Source organism: Peromyscus californicus, unplaced genomic scaffold, assembly GCF_007827085.1.
Source record: "Peromyscus californicus insignis strain IS unplaced genomic scaffold, ASM782708v3 Scaffold_3__1_contigs__length_106647218, whole genome shotgun sequence".
In the NCBI taxonomy this organism is placed as follows: domain Eukaryota; kingdom Metazoa; phylum Chordata; class Mammalia; order Rodentia; family Cricetidae; genus Peromyscus; species Peromyscus californicus.
The window spans coordinates 69,337,034-69,365,023 of NW_026294551.1; the positions used below are offsets into that span (position 1 = coordinate 69,337,034).

The 27,990-nt window shown below is 45.5% G+C and overlaps 1 protein-coding gene and 1 pseudogene across 1 annotated transcript; both read left to right on the forward strand.

Moving 5' to 3' along the window:
• The first annotated feature begins 888 nt into the window (after positions 1–888).
• On the forward strand, positions 889–27,952 carry LOC128122486 (solute carrier family 22 member 21). The gene is made up of 10 exons (XM_052758102.1): positions 889–1,289; positions 2,483–2,586; positions 16,182–16,336; positions 17,253–17,424; positions 18,527–18,653; positions 20,960–21,060; positions 22,134–22,348; positions 24,428–24,610; positions 26,158–26,293; positions 26,647–27,952. The coding sequence occupies exons 1-10, from the start codon at positions 897–899 to the stop codon at positions 26,735–26,737; spliced, it is 1,677 nt and encodes a 558-aa protein (XP_052614062.1). The 5' UTR covers positions 889–896; the 3' UTR covers positions 26,738–27,952.
• Positions 2,947–4,805, forward strand: LOC128121442 (eukaryotic translation initiation factor 2 subunit 3, X-linked-like; annotated as a pseudogene).
• Positions 27,953–27,990: the final 38 nt, after the last annotated feature.

The following is a 27,990-nucleotide window of genomic DNA, read 5'->3' on the forward strand; positions in this document are numbered from 1 at the left end:
CATGACCTCAGTCTCAAAAGCTGTCTCGATTATTTTTTTAATAACTATTATAATTTTATTTTATGTGAATGGACATTTTGCCGGCATGTAGGTCTGTGCGCACCACGTGTGTGCCTGGTGCCCAGTAGGCCAGAAAAGGGCTTTAGTTCCCCTAGAAGTGGAGTTACAGAAGGTGGTAAGCCACGGATGTGTGCTGGGAATCGAACTCAGGTCCTCTGACAGGGCAGACTTTCAGCGGGATACAATCCCTTTCTGACACAACAAAAACTTGAGAGAGTAGGTTATTTAATACTTAAATTCTAAGCCTTCCCGCAGTGAAGATCCATCTTGGGCACGACTTCCCTAAAGAAGCCCGGTTAGGGGGTGTGGCCTGGGAAGACCCGCCCCCTTCCCCAGCTGCCACTGCTTCCTCAGGGCGGGAGTTAGAGGCCCCGCCCCCAGCCAAGCGCCTACTCTGGAAGATTCCTCACCTCAGGGCCGTGCTCCACGGACAGCAGGGTCAGTGGTCAAGGGGCTCCGAGCCCCCCTCACCAGCCGACTAATTCTGAAGCCAGGCTCCACCCGCCAACTTCTGCACCGCCCGGGCAGTTCTGAGTCCTGGGCCAGGTCCGCCTCAGGCATCCGCGGGTCCAGCGCCCAGCACGGGTGGCCTAGGCCAGAGCCTGGCATGATGGCTTCACGCCCTACGTATTGTTGGCACTGGCGGGTCTGAGGCGGCAGGAGGAACTCACGAGCTTTGCGAAGGTCTGCAGATGCCCTCCTCGCGCCTCTCTTAGGGAGGTGACTGGTGCTCTGCGCGCGCATGCGCACAGGTACGCCCCGCCCCCTGCGCCCCGCCCCCTGCGCCCAGATGTCTTCAGGTTCTAGGCCTGACGCCATGAGCGGCTAAGGGCTGTATGTCACTCTACGACGACGTGACCGCCTTCCTGGGCGAGTGGGGGCCCTTCCAGCGCCTCATCTTCTTCCTACTCAGCGCCAGCATCATCCCCAATGGCTTCACTGGTTTGTCATCCGTGTTCCTGACGGCGATCCCTGAGCACCGTTGCCGGGTACCGGACTCCGTGAACCTGAGCAGCGCGTGGCGCAACCACAGTATCCCGTTGGAGACGAAGGACGGGCGACAGGTGCCCCAGAAATGCCGCCGCTACCGACTGGCCGCCATCGCCAACTTCTCTGCGCTGGGGCTGGAGCCTGGACTGGACGTGGACCTGGAGCAGCTGGAGCAGGAAAGCTGCCTGGATGGCTGGGAGTACGACAAGGATGTCTTCCTGTCCACTATCGTGACCGAGGTAGGTGGCAGGCCCCTGTCAGTGTCTGGTGACAACCGCGGGCGACGGTTGTAGTCCTTCCTCTACCGCACAGGCTCCCTGGTGATGGGCATCCTCCAGGCAGGACTCCCAGGAACATAAATTTATGAGATGACTTCTAGCCTCAGTATGTCCCTCAGAGTACAAGTGTCAGGCTGGCCATTGTCCTTAGAGCCACATTGAAGATGGAGTCCAGAAGACCCTGCCCCTAGGAGATGCTCTGAGACCCTGAGTGATGCGACTGTCTGGTGATGTGATCCAGAGGAGCAGAGTTAGGGCTTGGTCCAGAGAAGTGCCACCGTCTTAGCATTTATGTTCAGAAAGGAAACACTCTTTGCAGAACTTTTCTAAGTTAAGGAAACACGTGTCCCAAACGCTCTTCCATGTCTCTAGTTACTCTTTCCTCCTTCACCTGTCCTCACCCCAAATGAAGTCTTGTCCTGTCCCACGAGAAATTGTTTTCCGTTTACCCTCGATGGATTGTTATTTCTCAAGGACCCCTGGGTCTGAAGATCTTTCTATTCAGGGTGACTTTATATGGAGTCTTTTCCACAGTATTCTGAGACAAGATCACTGGCAAGGTTTAATTATGGCACATAACCTTCATGTAGCGAGTGATGGAAACCTAAATCCTCATTCCTTTGCACTTTCCTCTTGGGTGACTCTGATCCCTTGCAGTCTCTCAGCTGGAGATGTGACATGCTGTTTAATGGGGCATGTGGAAGTGTTTTGGGGGACTCAGGCACCAATAGTAATTTCCTGGAGTCTCTGCAGTACTGATTATGCAGAACAATGTAAAAAGTCTTCTGTGGTGGTGTGGTTTGAATGAGAATGGCCCTGATATGCTCATAAATTTGAATGCTTGGTCCCCCATTGGTGGAACTGTTTGGAAAGTGTTGGGAGGTGTGGCTTTGTTGGAGGACCTATGGCCTTGTTGGAGAAGGTGTGTCACTGAGGGTGGGCTTTGAAGTTTCAAAAACCCATGCCATTCCCAGTTACCTGCACTGTGAGAGACAAGATGGAGAGGGAGAGGCTGCCTGCTTCTCTGCATTGCTTGTGCTAGTGAGTTCATACACTCAGAACATTCAGGGATACAGGCGATGCCAATGCATTTAACAAGAAGCCTTAACTTGCAGAAAAGGAGTGAGTAATGCATCCCTTTCCTCTTCCTACAGTGGGACCTGGTGTGTCAGGATGATTGGAAAGGCCCGTTCACTACCTCCTTGTTTTACGTGGGTGTGTTGCTGGGCTCCTTCTTTTCAGGACAGCTCTCGGACAGGTAAGATGCCCAGTACTAATCAAGGAGTATATACCTGGCTTTGATTTCAACTGATGGTATTCTCTTAGACCAGAGCCATTCATTTCAGAAGCAGCAGCATCTATGTCTAGCTTAGACTTTACATATCAAGTAAAATGGGCCAACAACCTCCCACATCATTTCCTAATCCTTACTGAGCAGAGAAACCATTGCTAGCCAAGCCATGTGTACCCATGGTCCAATAACCAGTTGATTTGCCATGATTCACTTATGCACAAGTGTGACCCCCTTTCCCTGGGAGAATATAGTACTCTCCCGATTCCTGAGAAAGGGAGAGAGAGGTTGACACTATACATGTGTGGATGCACTATATTGTAGAGCATGGCAATACCACAGTGGCCACCCTTGTATTTGGAAGATAGGGTTCTCTCTCTGAGCAAGGTGAGAGAAGATAGAGACCTCACTAGTCAGTTTGTGGTATGAGGAGCAGAACCCTGGTGTCCCTTAGGTAAGTGGCCTGTGGTTATGGCACTTACTGTATGACCAGGAGAATGAATGTTATTTGTTATAAGCATGGTAGTTGTACAGTTTTAAAGTTTTTAATCTAAGGTCCATTAATAGCTCAGAGAACTAAAAAAAAAAAAAAAAACCCAAAACCCTTGAAATTAAAGCGGCTCTCTGAGCAAGATAGCTGGGAGTGAGGTTGGAGTGACTCTCGGGCAGGCACATCTTTCCCGACAGGATCTTGCCACATTGGATGTCACCAAGTTGACACCACCTTCACATGAAGTTATCAGCAGACAAGCTACAATTAATATTGGTACAATTGGTCATGTAGCTCATTGGAAGTCCCCTGTGGTGAAGGCTATTTCTGGAGTTCACACTGTCAGATTCAAAAATGAACTAGAAAGAAATATTACCATCAAGCTTGGATATGCTAGTGCTAAGATTTATAAACTTGATGACCCAAGTTGTCCTAGACCAGAATGTTACAGGTCATGTGGAAGTAGTATACCAGATGAGTTTTCTACAGACATTCCAAGGACCAAAGGGAACGTCAAATTAGTCAGGCATGTTTCCTCTGTTGACTGTCCTGGCCACGGTATCTTGATGGCTACGATACTGAACGGCACAGCAGTGATGGATACAGCTCTTCTGTTGATAACTGGTCATGAATCATGTCCTCAGCCTCAGACTTCTGAACACCTGGCTGCCATAGAAATCATGAAACTCAAGCATATTTTGATCTTACAGAATAAAATTGATCTGGTGAAAGAAAGTCAGGCTAAGGAACAATATGAGCAGATTCTCACATTTGTACAAGGAACAGTAGCAGAAGGAGCACCAATTATTCCAATTTCTGCTCAGCTGAAATACAGTATTGAAGTCATCTGTGAGTACATAGTGAAGAAAATACCAGTGCCCCCAAGAGAGTTTACTTCAGAACCCCGTCTCATTGTTATCTGGTCATTTGATGTCAACAAACCTAGCTGTGAAGTTGATGACCTTGAGGGAGGTGTAGCTGGTGGTAGTATTCCAAAAGGAGTGTTAAAGGTAGGCCAGGAGATAGAAGTGAGACCTGGTATTGTTTCCAAAGATAGTGAAGGAGAACTCATGTGTAAACCAATCTTTTCCAAAATTGTATCACTTTTTGTGGAACATAATGATCTTCAGTATGCTGCCCTGGGTAGTCTCTTTGGAGTTGGAACAAAGATTGACCCCACTTTGTACAGAGCTCACAGAATGGTAGGGACAAGTGCTTGGTGCAGTTGGAGCTTTACCTGAAATATTCACAGAACTGGAAATTTCCTATTTCCTGCTTAAACATCTTCTGGGCGTACGAACTAAATGAGACAAGAAAGAGCAAAGGTCCAAAAACTGTCTAAGAATGAAGTGCTTATGGTCAACATAGGATCCCTGTCAACAGGAGGAAGAGTTAGTGCTGTCAAGGCTTATTTGGGCAAGATTGTTTTGACTAATCCTGTGTGCACAGAAGTAGGAGAAAAAATTACCCTTAGCCAAAGAGTTGAGAAACATTGGTGTTTAATTGGTTGGGGTCAGATAAGAAGAGGAGTGACCATTAAGCCAACTGTAGATGATGACTGAAGAATCCAAGTTAAACAATGCCTTGGGATAGAATTGGGATTTCTTTTAATATCTAGGGGTATATTTTCAAAGTAATACTAGGGAATTAATTTCATAGCTTATTACCTTAGTGGTAGCTGTAAGAATATTCTCATATTTTGGTGATGAATTTAACCTTGACTTCTAATATAGGGCTGTAGCTGAAGTTTTCCTGGTCCTGCCCAGCTCCTGCAGCCCTGAGGCTGCTTGGACCCAAGTAGACACACAGAGGCTTATATTAATTAAAACTGTTTGGCCATTAGCTCAGGCTAACTATTGACTAGCTCTTACATTTAAATTAACCCATAATTCTTATTTATGTTTAGCCACGTGGCTTGGTACCTTTTCTCAGTTTTGTCTTTACATCTTGTATCCTCTGTGTCTAGCTGGTGACTCATGATTCTTCCCAGAATCCTCTTTTCTGCTTGTCCCACCTATACTTCCTGCCTGGCTACTGGCCAGTCAGCACTTTATTTATTAACCAATCAGAGCAACACATTCACAGCATACAGAGCAATATCCACAGCATAGGGCCTACAAGTAAATGTCAAAAGTGGTATACTATATACTATATTGGATTAAATCTACATTTTAGCAGAAGTTACGCATTCCAAAATAATGTCTGATTTATCAATGAGTGAAAGTTTGAAGTGAAACTTCACTACAACCAGCCTTTGCTATAGCACAAATATCATTAACCTATCAAAAATGAAAATGGTCTCTTTTTTCATGTTTTCATTTGTGAGGGGCTCCATGGTGAAGGACAGTTGTTGCTGTCAAAACCAAGGGCCCACACTTTCCATGACCCACTCCCTTTATTTGGTCTTCTGTTATCTGAAATTTGAAGGGAAGGAAGACCAGTGAGCTCAAATGAGCAAGGCTCTTAAAAATTGAGTGCTTATTCCCTTGCCACAGATGACCCTTTGCTCATAGCTTTTTCCTGGATAGGACCAGGGGAATCCAGCACCAGAAGGTCTCACCCTCTTCCAGTGCCCTGAGACGATGTCTTGTTTATGCCTAAAAATCTCAGTCTTCCCTTACTGACAAATAGTATTATAACGATGGATAATAAATGATAGTTGACAAAGTTCTGTCCAGGTTGTGTTTTCTGGGGTCTTTGTTTTAGTAACAGTCTCCTGCATGATGAACAAGCACCTACTGCTGACTACTGCCCCTAGCTGTAGTAGTTGGTAGGATTATGGTATAAATTATGCTATTAGTAATCTTTGAGCCTTAGAAGAGATAAAGATTGTTCAAAAGCAGAGTGTGTTGGTTCTAAGTCTATCCCCCACATGCCTGCAATTTTCCTGTGCTGTGCTTTTGAATTAATCATGATTTTGCTTAATTAGATGTTCTGTTAGAGCAGTGATTTCCAACTCTAGCTGACATGAGAATTGCTAGGGAATTAAAAAAAAAAAAAGGCCAGGCAGTGGTACTGCATACCTTTAATCCCAGCACTATGGAGGCAGAGGCAGGAGGATCTCTGAGTTCCAGGCCAGCCTTGTCTACAGAGTGAGTTCCAGGACGGCCAGGACTACACAGAGAAACCCTGTCTCGAAAAACTGGGGTTGGGGGGAAGCAACTTCCCAGTGTTGAGAAAGAAGTTTAGGGAGTTGAGAAATATACATACTGAATAATGATGTCACTGGCTCTGGGTAGTTTGATATTTGATACTCTTGTTTGCTTTTCTTTTGATTTGCATAAAAATGGGATTTAATTCCACAATTACTGTGTTGTGATCTTTTAGATACTGAAGCTGCCTTATAGAGGTTTAGAACTGTGGCTCTGAGTCTTTAAGAGTTTTGAGGAAACTATTGACATTACATATTTGATTGACTCTGAAGGGTTGTATTGTAGCCTGAACACATTTAAATAAAACAAGGTTCAAAAAAAGAAAGAAAGAAAGAGATTGAAGCAGTGGGAAGTGGAGCACCCCTGTAATCCCAGTATTCAGGTGACTGAGACCACAGGATTCCAGTAATTCAAGTCCATCTTGGGCTACTCAATGAGAACTTGCCTCAGAAACCAAAAGTAACAACTCATGAAATTATATACAAAAGGTTACAGATTATATATGAGGATTTGTTGTTATTGTTGTTGTTGTTGTTGTTGTTGTTGTTGTTGTTGTTGAACCAAGGTCAGTAGCTTTTGGGAAGTTCTCAGAAAGATCTATTATGCTATGTCCCTTAAGTTGGAGCTTTGGGATTTATCACAGACACCTAAAGTCAAAAGATGGGCTTTTGACCTTTAGCCATGGTGGCTCTGATAGAATACTTCTAGACCCAATAGAGGTTGCTGCAGCATCCTCCTGGATAGCTAGGGGCTCAGAGAAAAGTTCAGGCTGAGACAGAATGTCATTCTGTCTGGGGAGCAAAGCTGCATTGCTCTGTCACATACACTCATGGTGATATGATTACACATTTATATCTATGGATCACTACCACATCATTATTCATAATTTTTGAGTTTTGCATGTTGTTTTCTACATTTATTATTTTGTGTATGTGTAATGGAAGAGAGGTGTGTATACCAGCATGCCAAAACATGCATTTGGAGGTCAGGAGAAAATTGTGGAACCCCATTTTAGTTCCAGGGATCCAACTGAATTCATGAGGCTAACACAGCAAGCCCTTTACCTGCTGAGCCAGCCATCTTGTTGGCCCTTGGTTTTGTGGGTGCTTTTTTTTTTTTTTTTTTTTTTTTGAGACAAAGGCTTTTTTGCTTTTGTCTAGCTGACCTGGTACTTTCTATGTAGGGCAGCATGAAACTTGTGGCAGTCCTTCTACATCACCTTGCTGGGGCTAGAAATAAAGGGATGTGCCACCACTCTCAGCAAATGAAAATTACATAAGTATATATTCCATTAGATTTATTTTCAGGAGTCATATAGTGATTAAAAACAAAAATACTCAGCTGCTACCAGGGTGCATTAAAGAGGTCAGTAGGCTGCCAGTTGTGGTGGCACAGCCCTTAGTACTTGGAAGGCAGAGGTAGGTGGTTGTCTGAGGTTGAAGCCAACCTGGTCTACAAAATGGGTTCTAGGACAACCTTGCACAGAGAAACACATACACAAAAAAAATATTAATAAAATAAAATAAATAAAGAGGTCTGTAGGCTGTGACCATAGATTTTCAACTCTGGCTGTGTCTGAAGTACCTCCCTGTTGGGGAATGATATTTTTCTTAATCTAGTAACATGCATCAATCTATTACTTTTGTTGGTTTAGCAAATATATAGTATGTAATGTGTGCAAAACGCTGTTCTAAGTACAGCATACCTTAAGCACCAAACAGATAACCATGTCCTCACAACCCTCTGAAGCAGGAGCTGTTATTCCCATTTTATAAATGAGGAAAATAAAACACAGTGGTTAAGGTCTGTGCCCAGGGTTACAGAGCTGGCAAGTGGCTGGTTGTATTGAAGCCCAGAGATCCTTGACCACTGGTTTATGAACTACCACTAAAGACCTCTGCTCACCTGGAACTTGTCCTTGGCAAGGCAAATAGATGGATTCAACTTACTGAGGGGGTGATTGTTTTCCTTGGCCATGGAAAACAATACCAGAGAAGGACAGAGTGCTGTGGGAGTGTCTGACAGGGGCAGGGGAGGCTTTACTGAGAAGCAAAGCAGAGGCCTGAGCAGATGGACAAACTGGACTTAGCTGAGACCAAAGTGAGGCATTTGGGTTCAGGCAGAGAGCAGTGAGGACCCTTGAGAGTTGTTTGTATTTGTTGTTTGTAACTTGAGTGTGACTGTCAAACAGGCATTTTAAAAAAGAATTTGACGACTGTCTTGTATTGATGGAAGGAAAATAAGAGACACCTCTCTCTCTCTCTCTCTCTCTCTCTCTCTCTCTGTGTGTGTGTGTGTGTGTGTGTGTGTGTGTGTGTGTGTGTGTGTGTGTGTGTCTATCTGTCTGTCTGTCTATCTATCTCTTTAGTTTTTGATGTTTTTTCTCTGGTTTTTTTTTTTTTTTTTTTTTTGGACACAAGTTTTCTCTGAGTGACAGCACTGGCAGTCCTGGAACTTCCTTTGTAGACCAGGCTGGCCTCGAACTCACAGAACTCCATCTGCCTCTGTCTCCTGAGTCCTGGGATTAAAGGACTGAACCACCACACCCAGTTTACAAGAGAGATCTTAAAGGGACTGGTTAAAGATCTTCAGTGGTCCATGCAAAAGATGATAGGGGCTGAGCATAGGACCAAGGCTGGAGAGATGAGGTAGTGAAGTCAGGAGGACTTGCTGACTGGTCAGATGTGGAGAGTGAGGAGGGAAAGGTCTCTGGCCTTCATAACAAAGTGAGGGAGATTATACCCTTTTCTAGACAGAGAACCACGTTTGCAGAGGAGACACTGAATTCAGTTGGAAGGTATTGAATTTGGGGTGATTATGAGACCCCTAATTGGAGAGACTCAGTGTGGTTTTGGATGTATAGCTACTCTATGATTGGTCCCCGTAATGGCAGAGGAGGGGCAGGACCAGGCTGAGAGGTCCTTCATGTAGAAGTGAGGAATTCAAGGGTGGAATGGCCACTGAATCTCAGAGAAATTGAGCTGATGTCCAAATCAAGGAGGAAGTGCCCCAAGCTGGGTGTAGAAACCATGCCAGTTGTGTCCTAGGGTAACTAGATCTTTATGAGCCATCTTAAGAACCTGTGTACCGTGCATGGAACACCATGATCACCTGAGGAAAAGTGTTTAAGTTCCACACTAAAGGGTTTACTCCCAAAGAAACAATGGAAACAAAATTCATGAGCATACTCCGGATTACCTTCCCTACAGAGGGTGATGGAGTGTGTTGAAAGACCTCTTCTGAAAATTTTGAGGCAGGGAGCTAAGGATGTATCCCAGTTGGTGAAGTGTTTGGCTAGCATGCATGAAATCCTAGGTTTGATCTACACACCAAATAAACCAGGTGTGGTGATGCACCCCTGTAATCCCAGTACTTAGAAGATGGAGGCAGGAGGATTAGGAATTTAAGGTCCTGTTCAGTTACATAGTGACTTACAGGCCAGCCTGGGATACAAGACACCCGTGTGTGTGTGTGTGTGTGTGTGTGTGTGTGTGTGTGTGTGTGTGTGTGTGTGTGTGTGTGCTGGCTTTTGCACCTGAAATTTCTTTTAAGTTAGCTTACTTAGACTGTAGCCGGAAGTTTTCCTGTGTCTCTGATCCTACCAGCCCGTGGTCAGGGCAAATCTCTCCCATCTGCTGCCTGCAGCTGCTGGTCCCAAGTAAACACACAGAGGCTTATATTACTTACAAATGTATGGCCTGTGGGTCAGGCTCCTTGCTAGCTAGCTCCTATAACTTAACTCAACCCACTTCTATTAGTCTATATGTTGCCATGTGGCCATGGCATTACCAGTCTGTGGGCATCTTGTTACTCCTTGGGCAGCGAGCTGGCGTCTCCTCTGACTCCACCCTTCTTCGTCTCACCTTCAGTTTGAATGTACCGCCTAACCTTATCCTGCCCTGCCACAGGCCAATGGAGCTTTATTTATCAACCATCAGAGCAACACATATTCACAGCATATAGAAAGGCATCCCACAGCATCAGCCTGAAAATGAAAGCACTGAAGTGCTGTGTTCTGACTGCACTCCTTGCCTGCAGCTCCCAGCACCGCCCTCAAGCCTGTCTGCACAGCCAGAGAAGTGCTAGGGCTTGTGAGGTAGACGGCTCTACTACTTCTGAGTGCCAGGCTGATAACTGAACCAAATTATGACTTCAATTGGTTGTTCAGAGTATCAACAGTAACTTTTTAATATGGGAGAAATGTTGAGTTTTCTTCCTGGCATAAACCTAAATCTAAATTCAAATGAAATTGAAATAATTTTATATTGTCATGCCTTCCCTCCCGGCAAGATGGGGTTTCTCTATGTAGCCCTAACTGTCTTGAAACTCACTCTGGAGACCAGGCTAGCCTCAAACTCAGAGATCTGACTGCCTGGGATTAAAGGCATTCATCACCACTGCAGGGCCTATTGTCATGACTTTTATGTGACATTTTAAGCTAACTTTATGGATTATGAGAGACTCAACACTAGAAAGAAGTAGATTAATGTTTCCTGGCTTTGTAAATATATGTTTGCCATTTCATTGGCAGCCTTTAAAAGTGAGGTCTGTGGGTGGGAGAGATGCTCAGAGTAAAGATACTTACTAAGCTCAACCCCGTGGATTCTGTCATAGGGATGCACATGGTAGAAGGAGAGAACCAACTCCAGCAAGTTGTCCTCTGACCTCCACATGTACCTCTGTAGTTCACGTGCACCCCACCCCATCCAAAACTGTAAGAAATTAAAGATGAAGTTCACATAAGGTTTTCTGGTCTAAGCATGGTTGTGCATGCCTGTAACCCAGGCACTAGAGGCTAAGCAGGAGGGTAGACTTAGAGGCTAGCCCGAGCTATATGGGAAGACAAACAACAAACAAAACCCAAAGAACACAAGCAAGTTTTTTTCTTCACACCCTCCAGCTGCCCAAGAGTAGTGGTATGAAAGGGTTCCCTAGCTCTCTGTCATCCTCCTGAGCAGCCTTTGGAAGGAAAGGGGGAGAGTTTGCACTGGTCTGCCTTGTCTCTGTAGCATGCCCCCCTTACAGAACAGTGCAGCCAGACGGGAGTGTCCTTCTTCACTATCTAATAGCCAGAGTGCACTTTACAATTTTTGGTTTCTTACTTCCTTCAAAGGCTTCTGCTGGGCAGCTAATGCCTGTCACTCAAGTCCTGTGTTCATCACATACACACACATGCTCCCCAGCCATAGTGTGTGTGTTCAGAATCTGGCTTCTCTCTCCACTTAGTGCTATTTCTTGGCCACACAGAGAGCTCCTGGTGGCAGTTTCCATTACCTCAATTCCTGTACTTCCTTCATAGCACCGAAGAAAACTAGTGAATGGAAATTGATGTCTTAGGATTTATGATGGTCACTCGTTCTAGACAGAATGCTTCCCCACTGCCAGCAGTTACTTTTCCTTTGGACCTTATCAGGGCCCATTCTCAAGGAGATCATCCCAAGATGCCCAATCCCTACCTGTTGTTGAGGGGTGTGGGTTCACTCAGGGCCCTGCTTAGAAGATACAGTACACTTTAAGGATGTCTTAGCCTTTCCAGCTGCAGGGGGGCCCAGCCTCTCATGGACTGAGAAACCTCCCTTAGTTCAGGGAGTTTTTATTTTTTTTCCAAACTTACACTTTTACGAAGTTGATTTCCATATCCCCAAAACATCCTGACTAAGCTTGCAAAGGGACAATGCCAAATGCAGATTCTCAATTAAGGAATATCACAGTGTGCCAGATTTTTTCCAGCCAAGTTTTGCATAGGTTTTGTACCCTTGGGAAATTCTTGGCAAGATTCACACAGAGGGCATCAAGAGAAACAACAGGTAACCAAGAAACAAAAGGTGGATTAAGGCTAGGTGCTAGCACTCTGGAGCCAGACCAGGTGGAGCCCAGTAAAAATTCTCCCATCACCTAACCTTAGAGTCTGAGTCCCTTTCTGTGTCTCTGGGCACCTGGGGACCATTTCTTTTATGCACTTGTCTCAGTGTGTATTGGTGTGTCTGGTAGCATGTTAATTAAAGTGTGATTGGTATTGTCTCACCAGACAGTAGCTTCTGGAGGGCAGAGGTGACACTCTTTGAAAGCAGAAACATTGCCGGTGTCTAATATAAGAGAGTAAGCATTCATTGAATACACATGGCATGAGCCAGCCCAGACCAGTCTCAAGCAGAATCCGCCACTTTCCCCCAGACGGACTTGTTACTTCCTTTTGTGGCACCCACTTTAACAACAACAAGCCAACAAACACAGTGTTTGGCTGGTTGGTTGGTTGGTTGGTTGGTTGGTTGGTTGGATGGATGGTTGGTTGGTTTCAGGTTTTTGTTTTATTTTGTTTTGGTTTGATTTTTTTGGTTTTGCAAAAGAGGGTTTCTCTATGTATTCCTGGTTGTCCTGGAACTTGATTTTGTAGACCAGGCTGGCCTCAACTCAAAGAGATCTGCCTGCCTCTGCCTCCCAATGGCCAGGATTGAAGATGTGTGCCACCACCGCTTGGCTACAAATTTGTTTTTGTTTGTTTGTTTGTTTGTTTGCTTTGGTTTTTCAAGACAGGGTTTCTCTGTGTAGCTTTGTGCCTTTCCTGAATCTTGCTCTACAGACCAGGCTGGCCTCAAACTCACAAAGATCCGCCTGCCTCTGCCTCCCAAGTGCTAGAATTAAAGGCGTGCTCCACCACTGCCTGGCCAAATTTGTTTTTTAAAGTGAGTAAAGATACAGAAGATGTCATAGAATGAATGTGTGGTTTCATGAATTATTCCAGGAAAGAAGCTGAAACCACTCCCTTCTCCACTTTTCATAGCAAGGGCTCAGGAAGGAGATTGAAGTTTCCTTTTTAGCCCAGGTTGGCTGTTGCTGGGAGTGATCAGGGAGCGAGAAGGTCGAGAATGCAGGTGATGGCTAAATGTCTCCCTTGATGGGTCATGACTGGGGGATTCTTTAGGGTGGGGAGGGTAAGAATCTAGAGAAACAAGTTTACTTTAGTTCTGGAAACCCAATTACTTTAGATTCTGTCACTGTCACAGTTCGACCAAACTGGAAGTGCCTGACCACAGCCAGCACAGCAGGCAGTAGAACTTTGTTCCCTCAGAAGCACATCCAGTGTCTGCCCCACCCAAGTTAGTACCCGTGAGTAACCACTTCCAGGTCTGGAGAGACACTCAGCAGTGAGCGCTCACTGCTCTTGCAGAGGCCCTGAGTTCTATTCCCAGTTCCCACATTAGGCGGCTCCCAACTATCTCTAGCTCCAGCTGCAGCTGCAGGGGATCTCATGCCATTTTCTGGTCTCTGGGAGCACCTGTACTCACACATGTACATGTTCCCTACCCCACAAACATATGCATGCATATTTTCAAAACAAAAGTCTTTACAAAAAAAAAAAAAGTTCATTGACTAAGGTAATAAATGAACCACTTCCATGTCAGTGTGATCATAATCACTAGAGGGGCAATCCCAGAGCAACAGACCCTAAACCCCAAAACTGCCCCAAATCAACAAAAATTTAAAATTCTGAATTCTGAGCTGGGGAGATAGCACAGTCAGTAAAGGGCCTGCCCCACAACCATGAAGTTCCGAGTTCAGGCCCCACAGCCTTGTGAACAGTTGGGTGGCTTGGCTTTGTAATCCTAGGGATGGAAGGCCAGGGGCAGAAGGCTCCCTGGAGCTTATTGACCAGCCACCCTAACCCAATAGGTGAGTTCTAGTTGTCAGTGAGAAACCCTGTCTTAAAAAGAGATGGACAGCTTCTGATTAATGACACTGAGATTGACCTCTGGTCTCCACATGCATATACACACATGTGCACATGAGAACACACACACACACACACACACACACACACACACACACACACACGACAGAAAACCTCCAAACTGAGCTTCTTGTTGTAAAGAAGGATATGTAAAGAGAGTAGAAAGCTTACATCCAGGGAAGGGATTGATGCAGTTTTTGATGGTACTCAGGAAAACTCCAACACAGTAGGCAGATGGACATCTAGAACCCTGAGAAAGCATTATTTCAGGTGTATCAGAGGGTGCTTCCCAAAGAAACTAGTGTGTGAGTCTGCATGGTCTGAGGAGAAGCTCCTCCATGTAGACAGTGCAGATGAATGCATTCTCCAGGAAGAACCCTGACCAGAAGAAAACAGAAAGAAGCGCTAATCTAAGCAAAGACAACAGTCTGCACTATAGGTAATGATGCACATCCCCTGCTCCTTTGGCTGCTTTCATGCAGTTGCCATAATCTATCCCTGGAATTTGTATGTAATTTGTATGTTGGATTTTTTTGTAGTTGTTTTGTTTTCATTTCGTTTGTGCTGGAAATTGAACCCAGGTCCTTATGGGTGCTAAGCATGCGCTCTGCCACTGAGCTCTGCCAGTCTCCTCCAGCTATTTTAAATTGTCAGTATTGTTTTCTGTAATTCATTATGCTATATATTTCATATTTGCATCATCTCCAATTCTAGGGATATAGGTAATATACAGGCATTTTCATTATGCTATATATTTCATATTTGCATCATCTCCAATTCTAGGGCATCTAGATGGTATACAGACATTTTCGTTTTGTGCATTCCATGAAGGTACTTTATCCCAACATTGATTTTGTGTGTAACTATTATGCTGATACATTGAAACTTCCTCAATAAATGAAAAGGACTCTTTCTATATCTGCATTAGTAAAAGATAAAAATTTCTCCAAATTTCACCTCCTTCAGTGACCCATGGAGGGGTTTTGTTGTTGTTGTTTGGGGGGAGGGGTTGTTTGTTTATTTGTTTTCCCAAGAGTTGTATTGGGGACTGGAAAGACAGTTCAGACCTTGAGAGCACTGACTGCTTTTGCAGGACTTAGGTTCAATTTCTAGCACCTACATAGAGGCTCACAGCCATCTGTAACTCTGGTTCTAGGGGCTCTAATGCTCTCTAGGCCTCTGAGAGCACCAGACATGCATATAATGCCCAGACATATATGCAGACCAAACATCTATACACATAAAATAAAATTACAATTAAAATTTTTAACTCGGGGGGGGGGGGGGGGGGGGGGGAGTTAGGTTGCTTGCCTGGTGACCTTTTACCTTCTCAACAGGTAAATGTGCTTGCTGTCAAACAGAATGACTTGAGTTCAACTCCCCAGGATTCGTATGATGGCTGGAGAGACCAACTCCACAAGTTGTCCTCTGACCGCCACAGGGCTGCATCCCAATAAATAAAAATGAAAGGAGACTTTAAAACAGAAAGTTAGAAGTCTGAACGAGGGTGTACCTCAGTAGCACAACACTGGTCCAGAACTAGGTTTCTATCCCTGTAGCAGAAGACAGACTCAGGTTCTCCATCATGGCTGCTTCATCTGCCTGCAATATCAAATCGGACTGCACAGAATTACCAGGCATGTCTGTTACCACATTGCAGTTTTACCCATTCCTTTGTAAATATACTTTCTTCCTGAATGATATATACAAGTGACTATTTTATGTTTATCAAAATATCTGTGCTTGTCTATTGTGTGAAGTATACAAAATTTCTGTCATGTTTTTATTTCTCAAACCCCTCTTTAAAATGTAAACAAATACAGTTAAAACGTTTTAACTTGTGAAGGAGTATACTCTATATGTTATAAAAGTCAAATTGTAATGCAATTATATATTTGAGTTTTTACATGTATTTTTTATCTTTAAAAATTATTATAAGTACGTGGATTTAAACAAAACAAATGCCTTTTCATCCCCTGCAGTCATTAGCATCACTGTGGCACTGCCTTTGGAGCAGCCTGAGTGTCCAGGCTACACTTCCTAGAAAGTGTGGAATTCAATGACAGCGTGGAGACTGGGAGAGTGGGACTACCCTGGTGCCAGTCCTTGTGACAGGAGAAAGCACCTCTCAGTGGAGCCAGCTGCTGCTGCCTCTCCCATCTGCTTCTCTGTGATCCTCTTTCCTCCCCAGGTTTGGACGGAAGAATGTGTTGTTTTTGACCATGGCCATGCACACTGGCTTCAGCTTCCTGCAGGTCTTCTCTGTGAACTACGAGATGTTTACTGTGCTCTTTATCCTTGTTGGCATGGGTCATATCTCCAACTACCTGGCAGCATTTGTCCTAGGTATGGACATGAGTTGGAGTTTACTTCTAGATACTCTGTTTCATTTTTCTGGAGACAAGTCATGGGGAAAATTTCCCCTAGTAAATAAACCTAGCTTACCAGCTGGGAGATTGAGCCAGACAATGGTTCCTCACTTCTGATGTCCGGCTCTCTTCTGGCCTCTGACTTGTGACCGTTTGGCCTTATTAGTACTTAAGCCATTAACTAGGGTTCACATGGAGCATCCATTTTTAAGGACTTGCATAGCAAGGGCTTAGGTAGCTGAGGAACGAAGGAAGCACACCAAGGGTGGATGGGCTGTGGAGGGCAGGCTCCCCTGGAAAGGGAGCTGCTACAGAGCATTGGTGGCTATCAGTGTCTGCCAAGGAGAGTGAATGGCCCCGTTCAGGTTCTGGTCAGAGTTCATTCATCCTTTGAGGCTCTGACTCAAACAAGCCACCTTGTTCCCACTGGAAAGCTTCCAGTCTCCCTGTTTGGAAGAGCCTTGCTTAACTAATCCGATCACTGGGTTCCTTTGGGTTGCATTGTGGAAAGGATTATTATTCTCTTTTCACATTTACTAGAACATTTTTTCCTCGAAGGATAATAGTTAGCATGTGTGACCTTAGTAATGACTTTTCTTTGGTGAATTCTTCCTCATGTAAGGACTTACAGGGGCCTAACACTGTTTAGCATGTGACTGGGGATGATATGATGATGATGTTTTCATGAGAGCACTGTTGCCTAGGGACCTCAGAGGAACACCCCAGGAGCAAATCAAAGCAGACTTAGTTCAGATGCAACCCCTCCCAGGACCTCAGAACACAGCTAATTCTGGCTCCCTCCTTGTCTCTATGTTGAAAATGATACCACAGAAGATTCCTAAGGAAATAGCCCTAATTAATGATTAACTTGCCTCCTCCCTTGTTTTGAACAGGAACAGAAATTCTTTCAAAGTCAGTCCGAATTATATTCGCCACCTTAGGAGTATGCATATTTTTTGCATTTGGCTTCATGGTTCTGCCTCTGTTTGCATACTTCATCAGAGACTGGCGGAAGCTGCTGCTGGCAATCACATTGCCAGGGGTGCTTTGTGGGGCTCTCTGGTGGTGAGTGTGGCCCTGCCTGTGGGGTGGCTTCTATCTCATGTCCAGTAGAGGGCAGCAATAGCCCCCAAACCCCAATTCTAGATCCCAGAAAAGGATGGTGAAATTTATTTATAAATCATGTCACAAAGTCTCTCCATACTCAGAAAAGCCTGCTTGTCCTCTGCCCTGTTCTAAGTTGAACTAACAATTTACTGCAGTCAGATGGGGCCAATCAAACCTTTGGGAAATTCTCAGATCCCAGGCTGGGCTGTAGCTGCTTGATGCTGAGGCCCCAGGCCATGGGTTTGGGGAGGTAGAGAGAGGGAGAGCTCCAAAAGTGAGCTTTCCTGAGTGGCTTTGCAGAGGGATGCAGGCTCCAGCCTCACCTCCAACAGAGGGGCGTTAGGCAGGCAGAACATAGGCCGTTCTAAGGCATGGAACTTGACAGAGGAACCGGCAAGAATCACCCCTTACAATAGACTAGACTAAAGTGAGATCCTCATCCATGGACATTGGCAAGCACCCTGGAGAGTAGTGGGAGAGGAAGAAATAATGCATCATGGCTCCTGATTATCACAGAGGAGAGAGGGCTGCCTGGTCACAGGGGTAAGGAACAGATCCTCTAAGACTCCACAAACCAAGTCTCCAGCCTTGATAACCATGCTGGTTTGTGTAAAGAGACTGACGGGTCTGTTGACTAAATCAGAGGTGGAAAGAGGAAGAAATGACGTTAAGTGATCGCTGCAGAAGTTCCTGTGGATCTCAGGGACAGAGTAGAAAATAGCAGGGTCTGGGTGTGCCTAACGCTCAGCAGAAGCCGGGCATCAGCTGCCCATCTTGTGCTTGTCTCCTTAAAGCCCAGAAGGGCACCACTACTGCAGACAGGCAGGTACCAGCCAGAGTAGGGATCCCCTTGGGATGTACAGGATGCTTCAGGTTTTGCTCGGCAGAACTCATACCTCAGGTAGCTACTGGGCCATCTGTTTCTGGCTTATGAACACCTGACACTCCACACACCTAGCTCTGCATCTGAAACCTCATTTCCCTTCTGTAGTTAAGCATGGCCAGCCCCTGGGAGAGCAAGTGAACAGGAGGCCTCACTAGATTACACTTGTACTTCCAGGTTTATTCCTGAGTCTCCCCGATGGCTCGTCTCTCAAGGCCGAATTAAAGAGGCAGAGGTGATCATCCGCAGAGCGGCCAAAATCAATGGGATTGTTGCACCTTCCACAATCTTTGATCCAGATGAGGTAAATACCTTGTGGAAGCTGGTGGGGAGGCTCACACTGGTCATTTTAGGTCAGCAGAATACAGCACAGCTCACAGGAACTCAGCCCTTACTCTACCCAAACCCCCGCCATCCCTAAGGCAAGGTCTGTTAAAATGCAGAAGTTACAGGAATGGAGAGATGATTCAGTCTGTAAAGTGTTTGCCATACAAACATGAGGATCTCAGTTCAGATCCCAACAATGACCAAAAGGCCAGGCATGGCAGTGTGCCTGTAATCCCAGCACTGGGGAAGCAGGGACAGAAGGATCCCGGGGGCTTAGCAGGGTTAGCCGGTCCAGCCAGCTAACCAGTCAGTGAGAGATCCTGTCTCAAGTAGAAGGTAGAAAAGTGATTAAAGATGACACTAGGTCAACCTCTAGCCTACATACACACGCACTCACATTCCTGTGGTGCGTACACATATACACCCATGCACATGTATACACACAAACCTCAGAGGATGAGGAATGGGGTCCAACTACCTAATTCTCTCCCATGGATTTTTTTCCCCATGCTTCCTTTACTTCCTATCCAAGTAATGATATTTTTTAACCATTTCTCTTTTTTTTCTTTTTCTTTTCTTTCTTCTTTCTTTCTTTTTTTTTTTTTTTAAACATAGGTTCTCACTATGTAGCCCAGACTGGTCTGGAAATCTGTCTAGACCGGATTGGCCTCTAACTCCCAAAGATTTGACTGCCTATGCCTTACAAGAGCTCGGTTTGAAGAGATATGCCACCATGTCTGGCTTAACCATTACTTTTAATATTAAAATACCTTCATTAGAAAGAGGCGTCCATCAACTTTAGCATTCTGAGAAGTCACTGTTTCTTATGCCTCAGGTTGTAGATGGACTTTCTTTGGGCCACCAGCGCACAAATAACGACATAGAGACTCATTTATTAATTATGAAAGCTCAGCCTTAGCTCAGGTTTGTTCCTAAATAGTTCTTATTTGTTCCTAACTAGTTCTTATAACTTAAATTAACCCCTATTTTTTAATCTACATTCTACAATGTGACTTGATAACACATCTCTCTGTACTGCTCATCCTGCTTCTTCTGTTCTGGCTCAACTCTGTCTTTCCTCTTCCAGGATATCTTTCTCTGCTGGCAAGTCCCGCCTATCTCTTCTGTCTAGTTATTGGCCATTCAGCTTTTTATTACACAAATCATAGCAATACATCTTCACACAGTGTACAGATATCCCACAACATCAGCGGTTGTCATCAAAAGAGAATCCGAATTCCCGTACATTTGCACTCAGTAGTGTTCTGTCTCTGGCAGCTGTTTTTTCCCATCATGCTGGATCCAAGTCTTTTCTGATGGTCACCTCTTCCCTGTTCTCATATGCCATGAGTAATTTCTTGTCGTGTAAGCAGTAAGCATGTTTGAGATGTTCTGTTCTCATGAGGACTTGGGGCTTGTGAGAGAGGAAGCAGTTGTTATAGGCAGCCAAGATGCTGAGAGCCACCAAGAGTCCTTAAGTGGTGGCCTGGCAGCAGCACTCACTCAGGATGATCTAGAAGGTCTCTGAAGCACAGAAGTCAGGTCTGGAATGTGACTGAGGGCATTTGAAGTGAGGTGACTTTGGTGGCATTTAAGTAAGGGGTCAGTCTGGGTAAACACTTAAGCCTCATTGGAATCACTGATGAAATCAGGCTGTTTGGGGATTTCTCTGAGTCCCAAGTTGACCTTTTGCTGAACTACTGTGTGGGTAAAAACAAGCTCCGAAGGTGTATTAGCTCAGAAAGAGCATCGGTATGTTTAGACATGTGGTTTAGTGATGGTGTTGGCTCTGCTGAATCTCATAGGAAGTTACTCTGGATGAAATGTGGGTCAGTTTTTCTACTGTCAATTTCATTTTTTTTTTCTGGAAGAAGACCAATAACTACATGGTATGAGGACTCAAAATATTCATTCCATTTAAAAATCAGTTCAGTAAAATACACAGCCTTATTTGTCTCTGACTGAGATTGCAGGGAGTCAGCTTTGCATAGGAAACCTCAAAGGCCTCCCTGAGAGGAGGGTAATGCAATGAGGTTGCTGTCACCTTGGGCCTCTACAATTGCTGGATTCCTCTCTCTATCCCTCAAGGTCCTTCATTGCCTTTTGTCATTGACTAAGCCTGCGGGGGCCTCGGACAGCTCCCTTGAGTCACTGTACTGCTGTCTTTTCAAGGGAGAACCTTAAAATGCTCCCTAACTCTTGAGAAGTAGATAGTGAAAATGATGAGTTCCAGGTCTCCAACTTTTTCTCCTTCCTATACCATTAACTCTATTCTTCCTGCAGTTACCAGACCTAAATTCCAGGACACCTCAGTCACACCACATTTATGATCTGATCCGAACCCGGAATATCAGGATCCTCACCATCATGTCCATAATCCTGTGGTGCGTAAGTGAGACCCGCCTGAGCCTTACCTACTCTGGGGACTCTTTGCTATAGACATGCCTCAGACCAGAGCTGAAAACTTCTGTCATCACGTGATGCAAGGGTTGTTCTTGTGATGGATGGCAGCCACAAGGACATGACAGTTCTTATGTCATGGAAACCCAGAAAAGGAGAAATGGTCATGGAGGCTGTTAGGATCTAGGGATCCCACAAGGGAATCCCACAGGTCCTTGCTTAGTTGTCCTGTCCCTTGTCCCCTCCCTCAGGAGATTATCTATGGAAAATAGCCAAGAAGAGACTGACAGCACCTCTACTGTGCTCATGGAGACAGAGGGAGCTCCCCACTACAGTGGGACCACATTGTCTATCATTTGCACACACACCCTGTACACCCCCTCCCCCATGCCTGGCTGTTTCCTCTTCAAAGTGTCCTCTGTTGATGACCCACACTCTCTGGCTGGGGCAGTTGGGAGTTTGAAGAAGGGTCTCAGTGAAGACACATTATCCTTTAGGTTCCAGAGGCTGCTAAGAACTTTCCAGAAACATGAAAGTGGGATATGGTCCTTCTGGGATGTTCATAGAGCAGTGGTTCTCAACCTTCCTAATGCTGTGACCCTTTAATATAGCTCCTTGTGTTGTGGTAACCCCCAACCATAAAATTATTTTCTTTGCTACTTCATAATTGTAATATTGCTACTGTTATGAATCATAATGTAAATATTTTTAGAGATAGAGGTTTGACAAAAGGGTTGGGAATTGGATTTTTGTAAATGCTTCGTTGTAAGATTTTAATGGTGAAATGCAGGTTGGGACTTTTCCCTAGTGATTAAGTCAATGTGAATTGCTGAGACACTTTCTTTCTGAAATGTTCTGAAGGTGCATCAGCAAATGATTTACCCTGGGAAAGTTAACTTTTGAGCTAGGAAGTAAGGCACAAGGTGAAATCTACTACTGCCCTCCCATTCCTGCATCAAGAGCAGTTCAGAACTTCTGGAGATGAATGTTTGTCAAGGTGTGTGGGTCTGGAGAGATGGGTGCCGCTTCTCCAGCTCTCTTCTGTACCCTGTTGCAGGCTGACCATATCAGTGGGCTATTTTGGACTTTCTCTTGACACTCCTAACTTGCATGGGAACATCTATGTGAACAGCTTCCTCTTGGCGGCGGTTGAAGTCCCAGCCTATGTGTTGGCCTGGCTGCTGCTGCAGCATGTAACCCGGCGCTATTCCATGGCTGGTGCCCTCTTCCTGGGCGGCGGTGTCCTTCTCTTAATGCAGCTGGTGCCCTCAGGTATGGACGCTGTGTATTTGCAAGTGACTCTTCTGTGTTCCACTTTCCTTCAACCAGGAAGTAAATACAGTCAGGACGTTAGATCTGTGTTACATGTGCACAGTGCCCACTTAAAAATCAAGAGATGGTGTCACAAAGTCAGAGCCTTCAGTGTGAAGAAAGCTTTGGGCTGCTGGTTAATTAAGCCCTAGAGCCAAGTTAATATGTTCATACCTGTTTTCCTCTCTAAAATTAAGAGGAAAAGTGTTCACACTAGGTCTGTTCTATTTATTTATTCAAGCAATACCTGGAGTGGGTCTTGATGGAGTCTCTTTCTAGTAGAGCAGAAAATAGTTAATAAATGCTTATTACTGTTCAGATGTTGTTACCTTCTGTGAGTAAAAGAAAGGAAATAGGAGCTCATCTAAAGAGCAGTCATGGTAGCATCCTAAACAAGAGATATTCAGCAGAATTTAAATGATGTAACAGAACACCATAAGAAAGTCAGGAAGAGCCTGGCAGTGGTGGCGCACGCCTTTAATCCCAGCATTCTCAAGGCAGAGGTAGGCAGATCTCAGTAAGTTCAAGGCCAGCCTGGTCTACAAAGTGAGTTCCAGGAGAACTAGGGTTGTTAAACAGAGAAGCCCTGTCTCAAGAAAAAAAAAAAAAAAAAAAAAAAAAAAAGGAAGGAAGAAAGAAAGAAAGAAAAAGAAAAGAAGACCATTTCAGAAGATTTGATAGAAAAGGGAAAGCTAGGCATGGAGGGTCACACCTGTAATCCCAGCACTTGGGAGGAGGATGCAGGAGAACGAAATGTTCAAGGTCATCCTTACCTATATGGGGACTCTGACATCGCCTGGCCTACTTCAGAGCTGTGAGAGGGAATGAGCCCAGTTTGCTTCCGAGTGAAAAAGGAACTAGTAAGTGATGAAGAAGGAGAGAGGTAGAAGAGAGCTCATGCTATGGGTAAGAGTGTGCTAGTAAAACTGCCGTGGTGTCCACTAATAGACAGGTGAACCCTTTCTGACAAGCTGTGGAACACATGGCAAGCCTTATTGTCCATTACTTACCAGAATCTTCCATGCCCCTGAGGCTTCTGGAACCTCTGGTGGTTACTTTGAGGTCTGAGGTACTGGACCCTCTGCACAGGAGCAGCCCCTTGTGTAGAGAAGGAACCTGGGAGTGGCTAGTGGCTCCCAGCAGAGCTCAGAGCGACCTGTGGGTCATAGTTATTATTCTCATTAGGCAGTGAAGTCGATTGGAGGGTCATCCCGAAGGTCAGATGGTTTAGAGACTTTGTTCAGTGACTTTTTTACTCTTGTTTTTTGGGAGCAGGGAGACATGTTTCCCACATGTAGAGGTCAGAGGACAACTTGCAGGAAGTGGGAGGAGTCAGTTCTCCCCTTCCACTCTGTGGGTCCTGGGAACCAAACTCAAGTTCTCAGGCTTGACTGAAGGACCCTTACCACTGAGCCACCTCCAAAGCCCTGGACCTTTTGAGTAGACTGTAAGCATGAAGTGAGCTAGAGCTGAACTCTGCCATTCATGTTCAAGTCCTTGGTTAATTCCACTGTGCCCTCAGTGTGAGGTTCTGGGGAAGCAGCTCACCCCTAACACAGGATCACTTCTGGAAGGCAGGCAGATTGGGCGGAGGGGCACATTGTCTGGGCTTTTAGATTGAGGAACACATTTACCCTCACTGAGACTAGCTGAAGTGCTCAGTCTCCTTTTTTTTTTTTTTTTTTTAGGTTTTTCGAGACAGGGTTTCTCTGTGTAGCTTTGTGCCTTTCCTGGAACTCACTTTGTAGCCCAAGCTGGCCTTGAACTCACAGAGATCCGCCTGCCTCTGCCTCCCAAGTGCTGGGATTAAAGACGTGCGCCACCACCGCCCGGCTCAGTCTCCTTTTAGTAATCCCCTTAGAAAGAAATCTAAGCCATGGTGTTTTCCTCCAATAGAAAAGTATAGAAACTGACCAACTCTGTCTACTCCAAATCAGGGAGAAAGTGGGTTCATTTTAGGCTAAAAGGGAAGAGAACTCCTCCAGGGCGGCCTTTACGCTGGTGCTTCTTACCTTTGCTATCTTTCTTTTATCTCTCCAGACTTACTTTTTTTGTCTACTACCCTGGTGATGGTGGGCAAGTTTGGAATCACCTCAGCCTATTCCATGGTCTATGTGTACACAGCTGAGCTGTACCCCACTGTGGTCAGAAACATGGGTGTGGGGGTCAGCTCCACAGCAGCCCGCCTTGGCAGCATTCTGTCTCCATACTTTGTCTACCTTGGTAAGTACCATAGTGCACTGGAATGATGGATGGAACAGAAGCCCTGAGTAGCTTTAATGTGAGCTGGACACACATGCCTGTAGTTAGCAGGATGCATCTGTTACTGGGACCCTGGCTGGAGGAGGTCCTTTCTAAGTGTAATATGGAGAAGGCACCGATTCCAATGGAAAATAACTCATAGACCATCTAGATGGGGATGAGAAAGTGTGAGGGGTTCTATTTCAGTCTCCCAGACCCTCCATCACAAACTATGATTTCTTCATCCTAAGAAATTCTTTAGGGAGCCAGTGTACTTTACTAGAGGAATTTCTTCTTGGAGTTAGAAACATAAAGAGAACCCTGTCCATTCAAGAGGTCTTCCTGAGGGACTGATAGTTGCCATAACTTAGAACACTTCTTTGGGGGACCCACCCCCATGTTTTTTCCCCGGGGTACTCTTGAAGAGTGAGGGATAAGGGTTTTAGATAGAAATATAGAGGGAAGAGAGACAGATAGAAACGCAGGATAGCCTCGGGAAGGCCTGGATCTTTATCCACCGGCCCCTCCTGTCTCTTCTAAAGGACTTTTTAAAGAGATGCCAAGGGGTGGAACAAAGGACCTCCCCCTAGCACAGCCAAGTGCAGACCCTTCCAAACACCTGGTAACCACACACATGGCCAGTCCATCCCCCTCTGCAGCCCTGCTGTGTAAAGCAAGCTCAGATCTCACTAGGAAACCTCTGTGGGCTCCCACACACTTCATTTGTTCAGTGTACATGTGGAGGTCAGAGGACAATTTAGGGGACTCACTTCTTTCTTTGCAACATGTGGATCCTGGGAATCGAACTCAGGCCACCAGGCTTAGCAGCAAGTACTTTTATAAGCTGAGCCATCGCCCTGGCCCCCATTTTACTTTTCAAGACAGGGGCTCAGTAAGTTGTATGAGCTGGGCTTGAACTTGCTCTGTAGCCCCAGCAGCCCTTGATCCTTTGCTCCTCTTGCCTCAGCCCCCCCCCCAGTAGGTGGCATACAGGCCTTCATTGCCACTCATGACAGGGTGTTTATGCCCTGTAAAGAGCTGCCTTTTGACACTTTATATAGCAGGACTCCCTCCTGGAAGCTCCTCCTCCTCTGCATGTCCCTAGCTCTGGAGAGGACCTGCCAGTGTCCTGAGAGTAGCAGGTACTCTGAAAGCTTGGTACATGGCTAATGGGCTGCAGATCTTGTCTGACCTCAATGCAGATCACACTGTGACGCTCTGCAGAGGTACAAAGTTGCTTTGTCCTGGACAAGTACCTCGTCTCGTGCTCGTTGGTAACCCTGTGGCTTGGTGACTCTGCTCCCCTATACCTCTCCCTTGTCCATTGTGGACACTGCTGGATCTCTGGGCACATCTGTGCCAGATCTGGGTTCTGACACCCTCTAGATGCCAGACTTCACTCTAGCAGCCCAGACTTTGGGAAGCACGGAGACCAACAGGAAGACAAGTCCTATATAAAGTCTTAAGGAAACATAAGGCCAGAATGAGACCAAGTCTCACTGTAACCTGGATCCTCTGCTCGACCACAGGTGCCTATAACCGCTTCTTGCCTTATGTCATCATGGGAAGTCTGACCATACTGACAGCTATCATCACCTTGTTCTTCCCAGAGAGCTCTGGTGCTTCTCTCCCAGACCACATAGACCAGATGCAAAAGGTCAAAAAGTAAGATATCTCCCTCCTCACACTATAGATGTATTTGGTCAGGTTCTGGCCATGTCTTAAGGGCTCAACCCTTTGAAGTAGTGCTCCCTGCCCAGTGTCTCACAATAACTGGACTACTTTAACCATGGTGCTAGAAGGGCAATGGCCTGATCCTGTGTGAACAGGTGTCCATGTGCATGCCCATGAAAGCAGCAGCTCTATTTAGTGCAAAGACTACAGGAAACTTCAGAATCTGCCATGTCTTTTTGTTTTTCTTTCACTTTGTTTTTCTACAGACCTGGCTTGTTTGTTTTGGGACTGGTAGGTATCTTTATAAGATTTGTAAGTAACGTTTGTTTTGCTTGTTTTAATAGAATAAAGCGTGTGCAAGCCCTAAGAAAGAAACAGGTCCCAAAAGATGGTGGAACAAAGACCCCAGAATCCTCAAAAAGCACAGCCTTATAACACCCCTCCAGAAGGTGAAAAACAAAACAGACAACCTGCATATCGTCAGAAACGCTGTCAATGACCGAGACAATGACGCTCTCTATTGACCTTGTGTCTACTGTGCTCTGTCCTAGATGGGTGAATCTGTCCTGGAGAGCCAACCACAGACAGCTTGCACATCCCATTCCAGTGGTGGCCTTGGCCCTTCCAAAGAAGTTAATGAGTCTCTTGAGCCAGTGGGACTTGGAAGACAGTGCGAAACACCTGCTAGACTCGCTCTGCTGTCTTAGAAGACTGAGAAGGCTGCCCTTATAGAACTGCAGGTCTGTTCCCCTCCTCTCCCTAACTGACAGACTCACAGGAAAAGGAATAGACGTCTCTCAGGGGCTGTGCTCTTGGCTAGGATGCACAGGGCCCTGAGTTCCACAGGAAGGACCAGATGGAAACAAACAAAACTTCTTCGGAAATAAAGGATTCCATGGGAGTTTGATTTCTCACCTTTTCTAAGTGACAAAAGTCCTTCCTGTGGATGTTTAACTCACAACAGAAGAACACAAGACCTGGGGAACCTAGAGGAAATGAAGGTGTGAGCAGGTACATAACGTCAGCAGTGTGTGGAATGTGACTGCACAGTCCCATGGCCTGGTGTACTGCGTGTAAAGGTAAAGGTCAGAGTCCTGGGTTTATCCAGGCCGTGAGAAATCCACTGTTGAGGCCAAGGCTTGTCTTCCTCTGCTGTGTAAATCAGAATCCCTGGCTACCCCAGACACTTCCTTGTGTCTTGAAGGGAATGTATGGGTGACAGAGTGCCCTTCCTCTCTCAGCACTGTCGTGGGGGTGGTTTTGCTTGTCACCATCTGCTGTCGTATCTCGAGTAATTCACAGAGATTTGGGAACAGTGTTTCTCAGCCCTGAGTCACCCTGGCTGGTGTTCAGCTGCCACCATGGCAGCCTTAGCCACTATCACTGCTCTGAGTGCCCAAAACAACAACACTCTGCTTGTTCCTTTTTCGATGTATAATCATGGGGAAAATTACAAGAAAGAAACGTAAACTGAGTTCACAGTCTCTCAGAGTTGCTGGCTGCAGTCATGTAACATCAGCAGGTGTTTTGTGTTCAGTGTGATTGTCTCCTCTTCTGATTATGTTGCCATGCTACTCCTAAAGCACACGCTTCCCCTACTTTAAAAAAGAATGTATTTTGTAGAAACTACTGAAGTGCCTTGGGCAATGAGACAGTCTTAATAAACAATGATACTTTTAAATAATACC